Source organism: Engystomops pustulosus, chromosome 1 (assembly GCF_040894005.1).
Source record: "Engystomops pustulosus chromosome 1, aEngPut4.maternal, whole genome shotgun sequence".
Taxonomy (NCBI): Eukaryota; Metazoa; Chordata; class Amphibia; order Anura; family Leptodactylidae; genus Engystomops; species Engystomops pustulosus.
Window position 1 is genome coordinate 192008846 of NC_092411.1, and position 21680 is coordinate 192030525.

At 39.3% G+C, this 21680-nt stretch overlaps 1 protein-coding gene across 1 annotated transcript; it reads left to right on the forward strand.

Moving 5' to 3' along the window:
• The first annotated feature begins 1178 nt into the window (after positions 1–1178).
• Positions 1179–16242, forward strand: LOC140122269 (uncharacterized). Its single transcript, XM_072142987.1, has 5 exons — positions 1179–1220; positions 5486–5575; positions 9843–10061; positions 10495–12247; positions 16151–16242. The coding sequence occupies exons 1-5, from the start codon at positions 1179–1181 to the stop codon at positions 16240–16242; spliced, it is 2196 nt and encodes a 731-aa protein (XP_071999088.1).
• Positions 16243–21680: the final 5438 nt, after the last annotated feature.

The window sequence follows — 21680 nt, forward strand, 5'->3', positions numbered from 1 at the left end:
TACGGATACATTGCAATACATTGCCATTCTGTTGCAATAAGTCCCGTATTTACGGCCAGAATACAGCCACATATACAGAGCAGAAAAGACCATACAGTCGTGAACACTGAACTCTTGTCATTCCACCATCTACTAACTGACCAACCCTGACCTCTCCATTTCTGTCTGGGGTATCACCATAACCTCAAGGCAGCAGGCGCGCTAGCTAGTTACTACTGTAACTCGCTACTCAGACTTCTACTCACTAAACTCTCTCCTCTCCCATCTATTCTTAATTCAGCAGCTAGACTTGGCTCTCGGACCAAACGCTACATGAATGCCTGCAGTCTGTGCCAGTCACTGCACTGCTTGACCATCTCCTTCCGAATATAGCTTAAAATAATCATCCTCATACACAAAGCTCTGAATAATGCTGCACCTCCCTACCTCTCCTCTCTCATCTAAGTCTATCACCCAACCCATTCTCTTTGATTTGTCAGTGATCTTAGGTTATTCTTTACCTTAATTAAAACCTATTATGTCTTATTTAATTTGTATATGTCCCTCATGATTTATAAAGTGCTACGGATTGTGATGGAGCAATATAAATAAAGATTACTATTATTATAAGTTTTGTGTAGAGAACTTGCAGATTTTTTCAAGAAAGGTTAACTATGTTACCTTTGTCGCATAATAGGCAGAGTTATGCAGTTTTTTCCATTATATGCGATAATCTGCTCAAAATTTGAGTTTGCGGTTTCAAAGATTGTCTAATAAAGCTTGGGATTTTCCAGGCTTTATATATAATATTCCCTATTATTAATAGCTGAGAATGAAATCCTCGCGTAAATTCATACCTTGCGGTTGTCTCGTGCCCAAATCCAAATCCAAAATTCATGACTTTCTTATGGTGGTCCTCCCCCTCTTGCTGGTTTAGTGAACATGTAAATTTATGTTTTGGAAACCATTAAATGTTAGCTTGAAATTGAAACAAGGAGAGCAGTCACAGCTGAGTGACCTGTATAGTTAGTGATAGGATCTATGGCAACACTTGATGCTAAAGAAACTGTTGCTCCCACAAAGGAAAATTAGTCTGTTTTCTTTTAAAAAAATACACAAACTTTATATAAAGCAAGCGACAGGACAACCCTGCTTGGCAGACGCTGGAGATGTTACCAAAACGCTGTTATTTCCATCAAATGGCCGGGATTGCTTTTGTTCTCAGCATTATGTCAACACTGGTAAGTGCCTTTATAATCAATCACTCCTTAGGCAATGTCGCATTTCATTGTAGGAGCCTCCATCACAGAGTCCATCTTCTAAGTCTGTGTGGCGAATATGGCAAACATGTCTTGTTTTTGTGAACCTATGAAATGAAGTGGTAAAAGTGGCAATATTTCAAAGTTAATATGTAAAACAAACAAATCCATCTGCTACTAACAAAGCCTTGTATTCCTTTGGTTCAGGTTTTTCTGGTAGATAGAATATGTTACATACTACACTTGGCAGTGTAGCTTGGCAGTTACATGCAGAAATGGTAGTTGGTGCGTTTTCACATCGTAAAAAATGCATGCGTTAAAAAACGCATGTGTTTTTGACAGGTTTGACCAATTATCTTAATTCAAACTGTTTTTATCCGATCTGAAAAAGCACTACTTAAAACGGCCCAAAAAACGGCCTAAAAACACCATGTGTGTCACCACTCTCAGGGTGCATTCACACTTTGGGTTTTGGCCTGCATTCTCATTTCGTTTGAAATGCAGTACAGGACAGGTGATTTGCATAATTACATTACTGTTAAAATTTGCCCATTGTAACGCGATGTTAACTCACACGTTAACAACTGGACACAGCTCCATCTCAGCCTGCATCTACTACCAGGCTTGCGAACCATTCCTGAGAACACCTCTCCATGACCACTTTAGTAATCCAGAGGAGAGGAGCATAGAGGCAGAATCCAAAACTCACCTTTCCCCGTTCCCCTGAAGGCAATGTAGACGACAGGCTGCTCCTGGAACAACGAAAGGTGAGTTTTTTTTCTTTCCCAGGGTGAAGGGTGGGTGGGGGGGCAGTGTGGCTATATAGGAAAGACAGTGTGGCTACGGGGGGAGGGGCAGTGTGGCTTATTGGTGTGGGGGCAGTGTGGCTATGTATGGGGGGCAGTGTGGCTACATATGGGGGGCAGTGTGGCTACGGGGAGGCAGTGTGGTTACATATGGGGGACAGTGTGGCTACTTGGGGGGACAGTGTGGCTACGTGGGAGGAACAGTGTGGCTACATGCAGGGGTGAACCTAGCCTTTCTGCTGCCTGAGGCGAACTATAGAAAAACGCCCCCCCCCCTCTATACATATACCATATAATACATACAGCATGCCGCCATATACCATATAATACATACAGAGTGCCGCAATATAACATATATAACATATAGCGTGGCGCCATATACCATATACTGCATATAGTGTGCTGCCATATAGTATATTTTATACGGTGGCATGCTGAATGTACACATATACATACACATATATAAACAGTATATACAGCAAATATACAGACATACATATACAGAGAATATATATATATATATATATATATATATATATATATATATATATATATATATACAAATACACATAGATACATCTATACATATACACGCATATATATTCATACATGGAAGTTACCTTCACTCTTTTCTTCTTTTCTCGTTGGCCTTGTCCTCTGGTGGGAGGGGGGAATTTGCCGGGGATGTGGGGGGGGGGGGTTGTAGAGGGGGGGCAGGGCGAACGGGGATGTCGGAGCGGGGATGTCGAAGCGGGGTAGAGCGACGGACTGAGGGGGGTACGAAAACGGAGCGTGGGGGGCCGAATCGGAGCGGAATCGGAACTTGTGCTGGGTGGCTGGATGAGATAGGTGGGCCGCAGGCGCGTGGATGTGATTGGAGGCAAAATGTGTGTGTGTGTGGGGGGGGGGGGTGTTGGGAAGATGTACCGGCCAGAACACATGCCGGCGGACGGGAGCCCGATGCCGTCCCCTAGTGTAGCATGAGGCGTGCCGCCTAAGGCGAGAATATCAACTCGCCTCATGGCAGGTGCGCCCCTGGCTACATGGGGGGCAGTGTGATTACATGGGGGGGCAGTGTGGCTATGCAGGTGGGGGACAGTATGGCTACATAGGGGAGGTTTGTTCAATAAAATTTGATTTATGCTATAAAAGGTGATGACTTATTATAGTGACTTTCATTTGCAAAAAAGTTGCAAGGAAAATCAAAGAAAATATCATATGCATAATAATTTGGAACGTGGTGTATATTACTGCTTACTCAGTTATGACAACTGCCAGCAGGTGGCAGCACATGACTGTGTCATGTCTGTTGAATTCACTCACCAGGGAATAATTCACCATTATTATCTGTTACTAATAAAAAGGGATGCTGATAAATTCAAATATATTGATTCTATTTTAACCCCTTCCCGCACTTGGATGGAATAGTATGTCCCTGTGGGAAGATTCTCCCGAGTGCGTCTGCATGCCAGACAGTTTATAATGCTCTACAATGAATTAGTATTGTAGAGCAATGTATTGGACTTGAACCAGCGATCAGAGTATCACTAGTTCAAGTTTGCATAAGTAAAAACTGTTAACTCTTATTTTTTATTAATTTCTATACATGATTGTTGTTATTTCTTGCTTGTTAGCATTTAGAAATATGCTTTATTCTAGCACTTGGGTAAAACATATAATTCTGTAAGTGTTTAAGAGGACCTTTAACCCTTTTAACTCACTAAAATACTAGTCCTCTCAGGCAGGGAATGAAATGTCCTTTCTGAAATTTTCCCTTTTATGTAAAATATCACCAGTTTACCTATAAAAAAATCTCCTCCAAAGTATGACTCCTCTTACCTAATTTTAGTGAAACTATCTAAGTTTAGTGGTTTCATTGGTAGTGTCACTTTAGTTCCAAGAAACATTTTAGTACCTAGAAACCCTTTTTCATATTTAAGATAACAATCTCATCTTTCAGATGATATCAGGATTATGGCTTTGAGAGCTACAGAATCAAATATAGGGGCAGCTAAAGACACAGTTGGAAATGCAAGCTGCAGATAAAGATCCACTTCCACCTATTTTAAGTGTCTGCGTGACCAGTTCTGTAGTTGTTTGATGGGATATGAAAGATGGGATTCATATCTCTAATATGACACAGAAAACATGTTTCTGTGTATTACAGAACCCAATAGGTATCTGAAGTGATAATAACCCTGATGAGTGATGAGAAGGGATTAGAAGAGTCATCTTTGCCTGATTCTTAACCCCTTAGCAAACAGGCCCACCTTCAAAAATCTGTAACTTTTTAATTTCTCCATTATTTTTTTATGTTTTCATACATTTACAAAAATTAAAACCTCCAGTACAAAAAATATTTTTTGCCATGGAGCTGTGTGTGGTGTAATTTTTTTCAACTTTTGATGCCGTTTTCAATGCTACCATTGAGAACTGTACGACCTTTTGATCACTTTTGTTATTGATTTTTTTGTATATTTTGCAAAATGTCAGAAAAGTGGAATTTCCGACTTTAACTTTATTATATCTTGATAGATAAGACTTTTTGGGATGCGGCAATACTTAACATGTTTATAATTATTACTGTTTATTTATATGAGTTATAGGGAAAAGGGGTGATTTGATTTTTTAAATTTATTTTATTTTTACTATTTTTCAGATGCCCTAGCCTAGGGTACTTTAACTCTAGGTTGTCTTATTGATCCTACCATATACTACTATATACCATGTACTGTAATACCATGTACCGCAGTATTTTCCACATCATCTAATAGAATGTTCAAATTGCACATTGTAACAGCCTACAATCTTGGGTCTTTGTATGACCTGAGGATATCATGGTAAGCGATAATCTAAGCCAATATGGTGGTGCCCACACTTTTGCTGCTATATGAGCCCTCCCCAGACACCCGCAGCCGAGGGCCCTACCTGACGCAACTAATAGTTTAAATGGGTAAAACCTGGTGAAAGGTTCCCTTTCATTGATTTCAATTAGATAATGCTCTGGACATGTTCTGTGGTCAGTGTGCAGAAAATGTGAATATGTCCACTGTCATATAATCTTTTTTGTGAATACTTATTCTCTGTTATTGTATTACGGTCTATGATAAACTTATTCACAGTTTAAATTGAAAAGAATAGTATACAGAAAAGAAAATGTCAGAATATTGTTAGTTTAGGCACCATACAGATGATAGTTGGTGGAATTTGTCAACAGTGGCTTGGGGGCTACAGTCTGATGTATATGGGAACTCCTGGCTCTCCTCAAACAGCAGATGTCATAGGATATATACAAATACAACAAGCTGGAATTCACTTGCCCAATCCTATTGTTCTCTGCAGATAAGAAAGTCTGGCAGTGTCTCTGCCCATCACATACATATGTACTAGCACATTTTACTGTGGAATCTTCCTTTTAATGTTGTATCACTTCTTCAACAGGGTGTTTTTTGGCTTCTGCAAGCCTCTCTGGAAAAATCCCTTGACATCAGATCATCTCTTCCTCAAGGTCCATCTATAGTCCCAGTAAAGGTACATTCTTTAATAAAGTTTTACTTTGGCCTTAGTATAAAACAACTTGGTATTTTATTTTTTTGCAATGGAAGGATATATAAGTATACGATCAGAAATTAGTATCTTGGTATGTTTTGATTCCAGCATTTTCAGAGATAAAATCTCTCTAGATTGTCAATCAGCGTGATATCAACCACTTAACCCCCATAAAATGTAAGCTCTTGCGAGCAGGGCCCACACTCCTATTGTTCTGTATGACTGTTTGTACTTTGTAATGTAATATTATATTTGTATCTGCCCCTATGGTATGTAAAGTGCTGCTGAATTTGATGGCGCTATATAAATAAAGATTATTATTATTATTATATTGTGATTTTTATACTTCCAAAAAAAATCTGTAAAATAGCCATTGTTTTATAGAAACCTCACATTATATGTCCTACTGGTAGTAAATAATGAAGATTTGTAATCGGTGGCTGCAAACCATATAGAATGCCGGGAATGTACAAAGAGCAACACATATGTTTATACTCCCAAGGGCTGGACATTACCATTAGATAACTTTTGATGTATCAGTGTAGTTTAAATACTGCTGGTGAGGGAAAACAAAATGTGAGCACATACGTAGAATGATAACAGGCAGTTATTTGTTCACTTGAAGGTAACGGGAGCCAAAAGTATCAGGCAGCCACTTATCACCCTCTCCATTAGTGATATCTTCTATATGGCAGCCTATGCAGATTAGGAATTAGAACACTGCTCACATAATATGTAAACTTCAAAGCTGCACCACGACCTCTTATACCATATAGTAAAACTTTTGATTGCTTCACTTTATGGCAGATACATTTCTAAATAATTTCTAAAGCTTCTTTTTTTTCATAAAAACAACTGCACTGGAAGCTTAAAGAAGAGCAGATCCTGCCAGAGGGGGCACATACCAGTATGTCAGTGTGCTTGGTTTACAATCCTTGATCCTGGTGGTAGATTTATATTAATTATTGCACGTAACAGTCATAGTTCTTGTGTCCCCCGTTTAAATAGAGCTGCACTTTCACATTCTACTGAACAGTTGGAGTTACAATTTTGGGAACCCTAACACCTGTCAAACAGACTTTCATCCCCTTTTTTGTGTGAAAAGTCACTGAGAGAATATAGGAAGTGAACTCTTGGTTACCCCCAGGAAATCTTCACCATTGCCCTCCCTATGATCAAACCTTAGGCCTTGTTTACTTCCTGGCATTTGTGCTTGCTGGAACATCCAGCCTGAAGTTCATAAACTGGAACTGAACTAGCATGCTGAGTTCTGTTCCTGATTATGAGTGTTTGGGATGGACGGCCAATCCAGCAAGCACACAATGCGAGTTGTACACATCAAAGTCGCTCATGGGCAAATGCGGAAAACTTTACTAACAATTAACATCCCCACAGTTAGGCTCACTGACACTGTGTGACTGACTACAGGTTCTCTTCCATCAGGAGGACTTTATTCCGCGTTCTCCATTCCATGACGTATCACTGCTGAATTCATGGCCAGATGTCTTCAGCTCTGTGCAGCATATCCACCCAGCGTCCCTAAAAATACCACTGTCATTTACAGTTTGAAGTCTCCTAGATGACAACACTGTGCTCCTAAATAATATATACCCCTCACAACACAACCGACCACACTCTCCCCAGATATAAAACATCCCCCCATATAAAACATATATATATTCTACTGGAATTCTAGCATGCACAGCACACCCCTAATTTATTAATACAGACCCCCCCCCCAACATTTTGTTTACATGATGCAAAGTAATCTATTGTATGCTATAACTAATATTTCCCACCAATCATATATCCCATATGATTTTATATACAGTGCTACCCTGACAAATGTAAATACTTATTTGCCTATTCACTACGGCAACATAACTATTCTGGCCACCTTGATGTTAAATAATATAAATATGCCCATTTAATTTAATAAAGTTATCCCGGGTGACAAGCACGCTCACCCAGTTTCTTCTTCATCTCCCTCCTGGTCCCCGGGCTTATAGGATGGTGCCTGAGTAGGCGGATCAGCTGGGCGACATCTTCTCAGTGCACAACTTTTAAGAGCTGTCAGGCAGCTGTGAACACGCACAGCAGAAGACAGGTGACATAGTGGAAGCGTGCCCAGGACAGGAGTAATGTCATGTGTTCCTCCAGGGAGGGAGCCGGCCTAGACAGACTGCAGGAAGAGAAGATGGAGAAGAGGTAGCCGGATCGCACAGGAGGATCAGGACAACGCTGGAGAATTCCTTATGAATGTGACAATAACGTTTGTTAGCCGGTGCCAAAGCCCCCCAATAAAATTAGATTAAAGTGGCCAACCCCTTTGATACAAATACATATATAGCACTGCAAATAAAATGAATGCACTGTTGGATCAATGTAAAATTCAGAGTACAGTTATATGTAAATGATAAAGTACCAGTTATATGTAAATGATAAAGTACCAGTATAACTCAGCTGACACCTTCTGTATATGCAGCAGGCTCAGATCTAGAGACAAATAATAAAATATCCAGGAAAGATGGAAAATGTAACATAAAAAATATGGAGGAGCCACTAATACGGCATACTCCCGTATATGCCACAAAGTCACAGAGTCAAAGATATAAAATTAGTGCTCTACTCCTTATACTGTTTGTCAAATGGCTAGAGCCTCTCACCACCTCTTCATGGACTGGAAATAAAAGATATCCCCGACTCCTTGCATCGCCAATCCTCCTCCTTTAGTGGGTTGAAACACAATCCTCGTCTCGTTACCGTGTCCACGGCGTGTTCCCAATCCTACATCAGGCCCCGGAAGAAGCCTGAATAGGCGAAACCTGGGTCGGGCGAGGTGTTTTAGGCGTCTTATGCTTTTATTACATGCGCGCTTTTAAATTGGAATGTGTGAGTATATACAATAAATACTATTTCCTTTTTGAACCTGGCAATCTCTACTATCCTTTTGCATACCTCCTGATGTAGGATTGGGAACACGCCGTGGACACGGTAACGAGACGAGGATTGTGTTTCAACCCACTAAAGGAGGACGATTGGCGATGCAAGGAGTCGGGGATATCTTTTATTTCCAGTCCATGAAGAGGTGGTGAGAGGCTCTAGTCATTTGACAAACAGTATAAGGAGTAGAGCACTAATTTTATATCTTTGACTCAGATCTAGAGACCACTACATAAAATCCACAGAATTAAGACGTTACTTCTTAATGACATTACTTTTCCTGTTATTCCAAATTTTTTGTAGTGTAGAAAGTGCTCTATTTTTCTGTAGGACATGAAAGATTAGTGTCTGCAGATCCTAATTAGGATTTATTCAGATACAAATTATGATTAGTAATCTGAATACAAAAGGAAGCTTTGTTGTGCAAGAACTGGATGAATGGGACTGGCTGGGCTCTCTAACACAAGAATGCTCCCAGTAATTTAGGGCGGTCCATATAGGCAGCTTCCGTCTTCACAAGGCTCTTCTGGCAGCCCCCTCTCCGCTAAGAGACATAGGTGGGGTGACATCATCCGCCAGATAGGCTGTGTCACTCCGCATATAAATCGCACCTGTCTCTTTAAGACAGGTGCGATTTATTTATCAGGTGGGCGATATGGGTGTCAATGAGTGCCCGAATCGTCCACATTACAGCGGCAAAATGCCGCTTTTTTTAAGGGCTCTGCATTCTGCTGTCTGAGGCGAGATTTTCATCTCACCTCATGGCAGATGCGACCCCAACAGGTGTACTGCTTGTTATCATCACACATCTTTGAAAACACTATTTGTTATAACGAGCCGCATACCTGTGTGAGATGACCTGACCAAGGGCCGTTGTTTATCTACGGGAACTAAACAATGAAGCTACATGTTGCATGACAGCAAGCAGAGATCTTAGAAATTGTTAAACATTGATACAGAAAGTATATTGGATAATTTCATTAAAATATCAATTATTTGCAAGAATGTGCTCAAAGTCCCCCCTTTGACTAGTGAATATAATTAGCAATGCTATACAGCTCAATATGGATGTGCAATTTTACCCGCTATGGGATAAACTTAATTTAAGTTCCTATAGTCATCAGTTTTGGGAACAATCTAAATAATACAATAATACAGCTGTTTATTTACTGGTTCCAATTGATATGGGTTAAACAATTTATTAGAGAATTGTCAAAATAGAAATTGGCCTGTTTTGTTCTACTGTCAGTGGTTGTGTTGTGGTGTCAATCTTTGGATAATTTCATACTTTCGTGCCTTTCCTCAGATATCACTAATACAAAATCTCAAGATCAATGAGAAAGATGAAAAAAACAGAATGGATGACATCTGTCCAATTTTTAAGCTGATGCCAAATAAAAGTCATTCACCTGAGATGTCCTGCAAAAGATCCCATTTCCTGCCAGGTTCTTGTATAGTAATGAATACTGTTTTCAGAAAGAAACCTGGAAATTGCACGCATCAACCCACTTACATTATTTGCAAGGTTAGAGAAACGTACTTTGTCACCCAATGTTATGACCTGTGTTCAGTATTAAATGATGTCATTTAGGTACTCTACATTTGAAACTCAAAATTATATTTTTGTTTGCAACAAAGACTGTTTATTTTTAGACAGTTACTAATTCTGTGCCTATACGTCCATATTCCTAAATATAATCTGATCATATGTGATAAATCTGATCCTATTTTTCCCAAAGACAAAGATCATTTTTTGTTTAGACATTTTCAATGACTTCTCTTGGCTGCCATTTTGTGGTACATAAGAACTTACTATTAAGGACAAAAATATTTTCATATAAGAGACAAGAATGGGAGATATCTTTTGATACTTGTAAAAAAATCTTTGACAATTTTGACCATAAATACATAAAATGGGAAACTATTATTAATTCTGTTTTATTTCTTAATTTTCTTAGCTTTTAAACCCAAAGAAACCGTATGTCCTTTGCCGTCATGATATCTGCAAGAAGTTCTCCTATGTATCCATTGGACTATACATCACAAAGATGGGGAAATATTTATGGCACAAACTAAAATCAACAGAAGAACTAGAAATTTTCATCAACTCTAGGTTGCTTGTAGACTTCCAGATTCCAAATAATGGATTCTGTGTAATTCAGTGTACTAGCACAGATGAAGTGCATGTTTCTCAACTTCTCATCTTACCTCCAGTTTTACATAAAAGACAGCAACTGAAAAACCGACATAGTAATAGGTCACTTTTAAATATCAATATTTTATTAGTAGATTCAGTTTCCAGGCATCATTTTTACAGGTCTTTGCCAAGGACAATTGAGGAATTCCTACATCTGAATAAAGACTATTTCACAAGTGGTTATGTATTTGATTTTGAGCTTCTTCAAGGGATAAAGAGCCGAACATTTGAATCACTTCAAGCTCTTTTTGGAGGTGAGAAAAGGTTGCTTCCCTTGATCGATTCTTTAGAACCGACTCCTCGTATTATAGATATTAATCAGACTCTTGGAAAATTTAGAGCCTTTGGCTATGAGACCTTGTATGTTGAAGATTTGTGCTGGCTTTATGAATGGGGTCTTGTTAAAGAACAAGGGGCAATAAATGTATCTGCCCCCTTTCCGGAACGGGTAAAGATATTTAATGAAGCCATTCATAGGGCTGGAATTGACCGTATAGATGTTACCTACAGCAGCTGTTTAATTCTAAAGGAGAATAGAATTAAGAATCAATTCCACGGACCTGCTTCAATCTGCTACAACGGCATACACCAGCACACCTATCTTCTTCAGTACATGGAGTATTTTATAAGCCGTTTCTCAAGTCTGCATAGGCCAGCATTCACTTTCATGATACTAGACACAGGACATGAGGACACAGGCATTAGGATAAAGCAGCTAGACACAGATTTAGCTAGACATGTCTCCTTTTTGGCACATCAGGAAAACACAATATCATTCATTCTGTCTGATCATGGTAATACATATGGGCAATTTATTTCAACATCTCCAGAATTCCATCTTGAAATTTTCCACCCTTCTCTGTTTGTAATTGTTCCTGATACTGCATCCACAATCATAGGAAATACAAAAATGAAGGCACTGCAAGTGAATCAGAAGAGACTAGTCAGCCTCCTTGATGTACATTATACTTTACTGGGCCTTCTTCCTCCAGTAGAAAAGATTCATCAACATCCCCCAAGATTCCCTGTAAACAGTGATGGCCTACTCAGTCCTGTTCCTATATCCAGAACGTGTAAAGATATACCAAGACTATACCCAAATCTCTGCATTTGTCAGGATACCTATAGGATGGAGAAGAACTCTTCCTACTACGTTTTGTTTGCAGAATTTGCTTTGAGTTTTATGAATCTGAGAATTACTGAACAGAGGAGTAATGGTAGCAAATCATGTAACAGACTTGTTGCCACCAGATTTACTGATGTAAAGACCAGCTCAGAGGACGTTCCCGGTGACACTACTATTATGATGGACCTGCACATCAGATCACCAAATGGATATGAAGAGGAAAGGTTCACAGTATCCCTGCTATTTGGTTCGGCATCCCAGAGAGAAGGAATAATGTTTCTAGGCTACAGCAGGATGACCCCCTTCAGTCCATATAGGAAATGTGCGGACCCTTCTGTTGACCCTCAGTTATGCATTTGTGAATATCATTCAGACTATGGAAATAGAAGTATAGAAAAAAATTATACTGAATCTGAAACTGTGTCATGGACGCGTACATATAAGACCATAGTGCATAAGCCATGTCTTTTCCTGAAAACAAGAAACTATACTCATGGGGCTGTGCTCCTCATTTCCAATGCTTGCCCACATAGAAAGTACAGCATTGTATTTAATTTTCTAAGTAAAAATCTGTATTCTTCAAACAAAATGCCAGTTAAACAAGTTGTGGGACCTGATATAGAAAGATTATTAGTAATTGGCATCAGGAGAAAGGATAATCTGCTTTGGAAATACAAATATACAATTAAATTCAAAGCAATTAGCTTAAGAAATAAACAAAATGTGAAAAAGTTAAAAATGTAAAAGTAATTTTTAAAAAATCCAGCTTGTTCAATAGGGGAGATAAATAAAAAATGGTATAGTTTGCACTAGTTTCATTTGCCCTTGCATTGTCCACACTGTGACACATTAGTTATTTTGTTGCATGCTCTTTATTAATCTGGTCAGTTTTTAGGATGAGCACCCCGTTCTACCTATTTTTTGTTGTACTTTGCTCATGCTGTTGCAACAGAATTGCTTCAGATTTCAGTTAAAAATGCGTTGCATACTATGAACACACACTACCAGGCCCCTTTAAGTTCACAGTATTAAAGAAATCAAATAGTATAAAAACACTGAAAATACTCTCCTCCACTCCTCTTCATCTTAATCCCAGTGATTGTCTTTTGCTAGTCTTGACAGTCCGGGATCACCTAGAAAAGAGACTGATAAAAAGCAGGCAGAGCGCAGGAACGAGATGTCCAATGCTCGGGGCTGCTAATGGGCTGCTTCATTGCCGCTGCCGGTGGCATTTTTGTTTTGAATGTCATTTCCTGTGACGTCATCAGGGAGTTGTGATCAGTTGCCGAGACAGCCTTGGGTCTTTGGAAGACCTGAAGCTGTTCTGTAGATTCATTACCATGCGGCAGTGGCATGATCAGTTGAACGATCAGGCTGTCTCGGGTTAAAGTACCCTATAGCAGTGATGGCCAACCTTTGTAGATAGAGTGCCCAAAGTACAAACAAAAACCCACTTATATGTCGCAAAGTACCAACATGACAATTTAAGCAGCAACTTATTGATCCCTGCTGTATCACAGGTTTCAACCGTGTTGGCATCATGAGTTCACCAATACAATAGAAAGATGGAGAAATGTGGATTGTAGTTTCCATCCAGGGTGCCCTGAAGAGGAAGAATCAGGGTTCCCAGAGCAGGAACTCTGTGTTGGGGTGAAGGCCTGGGTGCCCACAGAAAGGGCTGTGAGTGCCACCTCCGGCACCCGTGCCATAGGTTCGCCACCACTGCCCTATAGGATAAAAAAAAAATAGTAAAAAAATAAAAAGAACCTTAAAAATTTAAATCCTTCTCCTTTCCCTACAATTGATATAAAACTAAATTAACAGTAAAAATCACAAACATGTTAGGTATCGCCATATCCCAAAATGCTTGATCTATCAAAATATAAAAACCGTTATTTCCGGTGAACACCAAAATAGAAAATAGCATGATTTTGATATGATTTTTATAATTTTTGAAAATGTATTCAAAAACAATAAAACCTATATAAATTTGGTATCACTGTGATCGGACCGAACCAAAGAATAAAGCAGATGTATCATTCGGAGCACACAGTGAAAATCGTAAAACTGAGCCCACAAGAAAGTAATGCAAAATAGTTTTCTCTTCAATTTTATTTATTTTTTAAATATTTTTACAGCTTCCCAGCACACGGCATGGAATAATAAATAACTTCACTGAGAAGTAAAATTTGTTATGCATAAAATAAGTGATCACACAGCTCTGTACACAGAAAAATGAAAAAGTTATACATCTTCATGTTCATGTTCCTATGATGATTTGGGATGATGATTTGTAATATCAAATAATTGATGTAACACAAGTAAATGAGAAACAATGTACTTGCTAGAATATGGAGTGCTGCCTGTGACAGTATACATCTGAAAGATCTGGTCAAAAAATTAAATACATTATTGCCATTAGTTTGTTTCAGCAGTCTCTGTAAAGAAAAGTCTTACTTCCCGACTCTAGTGACAAGCCTCTTACCCAGACAACCAGTGCCCTATGCTGTACTGAGGAGACCCAATCAGGTTGAAACTGTGCTGTCTACAGCTGGGAGTCTGTTCCTTCTGGAATAGATATACTAGTTTGGTTTTAATCCTACATCATGTCATAAGGCCTCTTGTAGTTCATGCTTGATGTCAAGGGAGCTGCCTTACAAGGTAGCTAAAAGGGGTGTGGTTTTCCTTATCCCATCCTGGAAAACTTTGCATATTTTCCGAGAATTCTACTAGTGGAGCATCGATGGCTATAACACTCCACACACCTACATGGTGGCCTTAATTGGCATTCTCCCAAAGGAGAATTCTTACTTCCCGATCCTAGTCATAAGCCTCTCACCCAGCCAAACCAGTTCCCTATGATGTACTGAGGAGACCCAATCAGGTGGAAACTGTGCTGTCTACAGTTGGGAGTCTGTTGCTTCTGGAATAGATATACTGGTTTGGTTTTTAATCCTGCATGATGTCATAAGGCCTCTTGTAGGTCATGCTTGATGTCAAGGGAGCTGCCTTGCAAGGTAGCTAAAAGAGGTGTGGTTTTCTTTATCTCATCCGGTAAAACGTATTAACATATTTTACCATTAATTTAAATCCACACTCTTGAGCAAAATAACTTAGCTCACAGTCAAATAGATTCTAACAACGAAAAACCTTATTTACAAAGACTGTCCTGAGACAGAAAGAACATTATTTGTCAGACCTAAAACTTAACGTTTATTTTCATAAGGTAAAACGTAACATAATCTTAATCACACATAACTTTCTTAAAAATTACATGTTGGGGCTGCTATCATTCACATGTAAATGCTTTTTAAGGTGAGTATCTACTCAATATCTTGACCTTAAGTGGTGGATCTCTGCAGCGATCCCATACACTAACAACCTCAATCATGTCACTTCAAAACCAACAAAAATGAGCCCCTCGACATGTTTTACACCAGCGTCATCAGGGGATCGGGGCTACTGATTCTTGGGAGAAGCTTATTTTGGTATATAAAACTTCTGGCAAATTCTTGCCACCCTTCTGTGATAGCCAATTGCATAAGGTTCCAATTTCAGTTGCCTGGCAACCTGCTATTGACCCATGTATTAGCCAATGGATGTGTAGTATAAACATCCCGGCCTTTGAACAATCAGGAAATGACCCAATATTGTGGGGACGATTGGTCCAAGTACCTTATTAATGCTTACCTGATCAGCCAATCCATATGTTCACTACTAGCCAGGATACATTACAGATGGTTACATCACCCAGGGACTATTGTCTTATTGGTTATGATTATTCAATAGGACCGGTATCCTGCCATTTGTGCAACTAAGTTATCATTGGACACAGCCAATAATTTTCCTTGTAGCGATAGGCAGGTTTGCCAAATCTCGCAATAGTCCTACTGAGTGATGTCACACGTCGTGCTTCTTATATCAGAGTTTTCGCGCATGTGTGGATAGATAGAGAAATTCTCTCAAACCACCACGGCACTACCGGACTTCGGACGTGTGCAGAATGTTGGAAAAGCCTTTGAGAGTACCAATGTTCAAGTCAGTCACTACGCGTGTGCACAAACTGATTGAAACTTTCTAAATAATCTTACCCTCTTTGGCTAGCTGACAAGATAGACTGATGGATATTATTAGTCCAACTTACACTGGACCGATGTCAGGTGTATGATAAGTATAATAGAGGTTATAAATGGAGACTTGCACCCTACATGGATCCAACTGTAATATGGTAGGCTCCGGGTTAAACTAATATAGCTGTTTAGTCAATATTCAGTTTTTTTTATTGCCTTAGACAATAAGTGCTCACAGGCAATACCAACCATTAAGGTCCGCAAGAAGGGAATCCTCATGGGCCAGTCTTTTGGGCTTAAAGAATCCAGTTGATAAATCCATTTAGCTTCAACTTGAAGCAACTTGCAATCCAAATTGCCACCTCTTGGACCCAATTTGACGCTACAGAGACCCCAAAATCTTATTAGATTTGAGTCACCAAGATGAAATTCACACATGTGCCTTGCAATAGGTACATCAGCATTGGTTCATATCGAGCTCAAATGTTGTGACATTTGGCGTCTAAATTCCTGTATGGTCTTCCTCAGATATAATTTGGGGCATGGGCACGAAGCTACATATACAATGTTGGTACTCTTGCAGTTTATAAGCTGTTGAATTGTATATTTGTGGTCATCAACTGGATTCCGAAACGTTCTGACTGTAGGTATCTGGGGACAAAAAATACAATTCCCACAGGGGTATGAACCCCTTATATCTGATCTCATCCAATTAGAGTGCCCAATTAGAATGTGCCATTAATGAGGACCCTCTGTTTTCTATCACTAAGCCAATTACAGGCGGCCCCCTACTTAAGAACACCTGACTTACATACGACCCCTAGTTACAAACGGACCTCTGGATTTTGGTAATTTACTGTACTTTAGTCCTAGACAACAATAAACAGCTATAACAGTTATCAATGGTGCCTGTAATTAAGATTTATTGTTAATCCTGGTTCTTATGACAATCCAACATTTTTAAAATCTAATTATCACAGAGACCAAAAAAAATTTGACTGGGTTTACAATAATAAAGTATACGGTTCCGACTTACATACAAACTCAACTTAAGAACAAACCTACAGAACCTATCTTGTATGTAACCCAGGGACTGCCTGTACTTACCCAAATACACAGATTTTCCCCTAGTCCCAGCAGTCTCATTTTATATACCAACCTTTTATGTGGCACGGTCAAATGCCTTTGAAAAGTCCAGATAGATAACAACCACAGCATCCCTGGAGGTAGTATTCAAAGGGAGTAGTCAACAGTGATGAGTTGTATGGGAAGGGAGAGGATGCATTGATCAAGAAAGTGTTGGGTGGGGTAGAAGGAAGCAGTGATGAAGGAGATGTGAGGATTACACAGACAGGGGTTGTGAAACTGAAGAGAAAAAAGTGAAGTATGAGCACTGTTAGATGCATATGGAAAGTAGTTAGGGGCAATGACACTGTGGGCATCATAGTGGCATTGATGGAGCAGGTATTGGGTTAGAAAGGTAGACTGATGAAGTTGGCATGGGAGTAGTGAGGAGTCAGGGATGGAGGAAGTTTTAGAGGATGGAGGAGGAAACAGTGATGGAAGCCTTATGGGACAGGAGGCGGTGCAGGCACTGAAAGAAGGGGCTTCTTAGGGGTCGGTAGGAGATCTTTGGAAAGTCTAATATAGTTTCATTGAAAATTCTGCTCTGAGCCTTACATCACCACTCCCATAAGTCCTATATATATACTGGGCTGCATCATGTATTGCCTGTAGAGATATTGTAGTATAGCAGAAACTTTAACTGACATTTGTAAACCCAAGAACCACTTTGTGGCCTCATGCTGATGGTTCCCCACACTAACACTTTACTTTTAGAATAGGAGTATTTATTACAATTGTTAGTTTAGTGTCTATAGGGGAGGACAATATTTATTTTACAGATAAAGCATTAATTTAGGGACTTATCTGACTGATGGCGCATGGGCTCACACAATTTATTAACCTCACATTTAAAGCTGTAGTCAGTGTTACATAAAGCATTTTAGCAAGTTTAACCCCTTAAAGACTTGAGACGCATTTGTACATACTGAACATCATGGACTGACCACTCTCCATTCAAGCCATGTGCTTGCTGCATATTCTATTTTGCAAATCACAAAAAATGTAATAAAAAGTTATTGAAAGGTCATACAGTCCTTAAAATGTTAGCAATGAAAATGCCCGATTTCACCAAAAATTACACCTTACACAACTCTGTAGCCTGAACTATGAAACAGTTATTGAATTTCTTTTTACAGAATGTAATAATACAAAATAAACCCTGTAAAAATGTGGTATCATCGTGATCGCCCTAACCCAAAGGATAAAGGAGATAAAGGTGCATAATAAAAGCCATAAAAAGAAAGAAAATGCCACAAATCCATTTTTCTCCAATTTAACCACACTTGAAAAATTTTTCTGCTTCCCGTGCATGGAATAATAATTTCAATATGAAGAACAAAAGAAACTCTCACGTTGCTCTGTACATGGAAAAAAAAAAACGTAATAGATTTTTGCACGTGGGGAGTAAAGAATGGAAACGCAAAAACAAAAAATGGTCAAGTCCTTAAGGGGTCAATAGTTCAGACAATTTCTGTTTTATTATTTTTGCCAGTACAATCCTGAGATATATGCATACAACCAGATTTAGTGCTGCACTAAAGGTGCAATCGGAAAAATAATTAGCTTATTTGTTGGGAGTGAACATAGACATTGCAAGCTTACCGTATATACTTGAGTATAATCCAACCTGGGTATAAGCCGAGACCCCTAATTTTAACACAAACAACTGGTAAAACCTATTGACTAGAGTATAAGCATTCCAGCTCATACCCCCAATTTATAGCCAGAAGCATCTTGCTCCCAAAATATAGAAGCCAGCTCAAACCCCCAGTATACAGCCAGCTCTTTGTCCCAGTATATAGCCTGCAGCTCCTGCCCCAGTATATTGCCTGCAGCCCTTGCCCCCCAGTATATATAGCCTGCAGTCCATGTGCCCCAATATATAGCCAGCAGCCCCTGTCCTCCAGTATACAGCCTGCAGCCCCTGCCCACCCCAGATTATAGCCTGCAGCCCATGTCCCCCCAGTATATAGCCTACAACCCATGCCCCGTCCCCCGTATATAGCCTATAAGAAATAATCAAGGACCTGCAGGGGGCACCTTTTGACGCCCCCCACAGGTCCTCTTCTTTTCATTGATGTATGGCATCGGCTCCATGTCGATGCGTTGTCCGTCACACGGGCCGCTCGCTGACATCATAGTGTGTGCCGATGCGCCTGACGTCATGATATACGTGTGACGGACAATGCGCCGGACATCGAGAAAAGGACCTACACGTTTTGTGTTTTATAGACTCCAGTATAAGCCAAGTTAGTGTTTTTCAGCACATTTTTGTATATATGGTATGCTAAATACAATGTAATAGCTTGGTGATGGCATCATATGATGGCGATATTCACCTTTATTTTTTTCTAATTATCAAACCAGTCAAATTGCCGCATCTGCCTCACAAGCTCACCATCTTCACAACCATTCCTATGTTACAATTGGGAAATACAAATATATCTTTAAAGATGGGATTACCTTGTAATGCAGATTACCTTGTAATGCAGCTTCCTAAACATAAAGGATGACTTTCAAGATGCCTAGATGACTTTGTTTGAGCTATAGTTTGGCATGTTACATGTCTAGATAAATAATCAGAATGCAGGATGCTCATTGTTTTAAGTGATTGTATCATTTATATCTCTCACAGTATGGCAGGTATCTCTTACAGATGCTAACTAGTATTGTGAACAATGGTCTACCCCAGTGGTGGCGAACCTATGGCACTGGTGCCAGAGGTGGCACTCAGAGCCCTCTCTGTGGGCACCCAGGTCATCACCCCAGCATGAAGTTCACTAGACAGGACTCAAAGAATCTTCCTACAGAATCCTCCTACAATGATAGGCGAATTTGCCCTCCTCCTTTCAACTGCATTGGTGTCTTTAGGAGGCTGAACGAATGAAAGTTATCAAAGAACGAGGAAAAATAAATTATTGCATAAATGGCTGTGCTGGCACTTTACAATAAATAAGCGGCTTTTGGTTGAAATTTGGGTACTCAGGCTCTAAATGGTTCGCCATCACTGGTCTACCCCATAATTTACAAATGTAAATAAAAGAAGCAAACACTGGCTGATAGGAGGTAGCACCAGTATACTCCATCCACACGTTATATGAAAGTACCAGAAGCTTAATATCATCAAATGGTATAAAAGAGAAATAAGAGGGGAGACTGAGAAAGGAAGCTATAGGCTGGAGAAGAGACTGGAGACCCGAGGAGCAAGATGACTGAAGGAGCATTGTAATAATTGGACTATATGGTAATACTTGTGCTGTATTAGTAAATTGTGTATCTTTATGTGTATTCATGTATGTTTAGCTAGTCTAATTGAATTTTGATATACAATAACTATGTTCAATTGAAAGAAATGAATACCTTTACAGGCGGTCCCCTACTTAAGAACACTCGACTTACATACGACCCCTAGTTACAAACGGACCTCTGGATATTGGTAATTTATTGTACTTTAGTCCTAGGCTACAATGATCAGCTGTAACAGTTATCAAATGTGTCTGTATTGAAGCTTTAGTGTTAATCCTGCTTCTTATGACAACCCAACATTTTTAAAATCCAATTGTCACAGAGACCAAAAAAGTTCTGGCTGGGATTACAATTATAAAATATACAGTTCCGACTTACATACAAATTCAACTTAAGAACAAACCTACAGACCCTATCTTGTATGTAACCTGGGGACTGCCTGTAATATAATATACATCATATACTGTATATGCTCTCTCTTGTGCATCATTTATTGCTCCCAACTCAATTAATAATTAATATATCTTTTATGTAGAAGGGCAAATGTAAAGTTAAAATTATGACCCTTTTAGGTTCTTCTGACGTGACTTGTAAAATACAAATTGTACAGTATCTCTTACTCCTTTATTATGCTACCAAAATTTAGGAACTGATTATATTATTAAGATATTGTTGTACACTGAAATGTAAGAACAAAGACTGACTTATCAAGTAATTTTGCTTTAAAGTGATCCTCCAGCTCGGGTTTAACTAGAAAACAAAGTTGTGCTGGTACCATAGTGGTTCAACAATAAAACTGAGCCCCAAAGGTCTGTTGTAAGATAACGTTATCTTGTGGAGCTAACTTTGGAAACCATAGTCCAGCATGTGTTATGTTACAAAATAAGTTAGAAAAAAGGGAATACATATTTCCTGTACATAGTTGTGGGTTCTCAGAATCCTCTTCTGGTGGTTTAAGTGTGACCCTGACCTCCAGTATTAAAATAAACGTTGAAGTTCCCTCAGTTATACTGTACCTTTATAGAGACTTGTGGTGCTATTCACTTCACCTTCCTTCAATAACAAAGTTTTTATTGTTGTCCTGCCTGTTATAGTTACAGTAAGCTGCAGACCATCTACTTCCCTCCATCTACAAACCTTTTTACTTTTACCATACCTTGAATATCCAAAGCTGCTAGAATCACAGGACTTGATAAACTAAAGGGATGGAGTGATATTTTTTACACAGGACTATATATTAGGGAATGAAGGGATGTTAGTGATTGTAATGTGACTTTTACAGCACAGATAACTTTTGACAGGCCTGGTCTTTGCCCCCCTCTGGGGAGAACATATGAAGGTCCCTCCCAGCCCTCATCCCTCTTCACAAACACTCAGGAA

Coding starts and splice junctions, on each gene's coding strand:
- LOC140122269 (XM_072142987.1), top strand. CDS start 1,179: ATGGCCGGGATTGCTTTTGTTCTCAGCATTATGTCAACACTG. Junction 1,221..5,485: donor TCAGCATTATGTCAACACTG/GTAAGTGCCTTT, acceptor CTTCTTCAACAG/GGTGTTTTTTGGCTTCTGCA. Junction 10,062..10,494: donor CCACTTACATTATTTGCAAG/GTTAGAGAAACG, acceptor TAATTTTCTTAG/CTTTTAAACCCAAAGAAACC.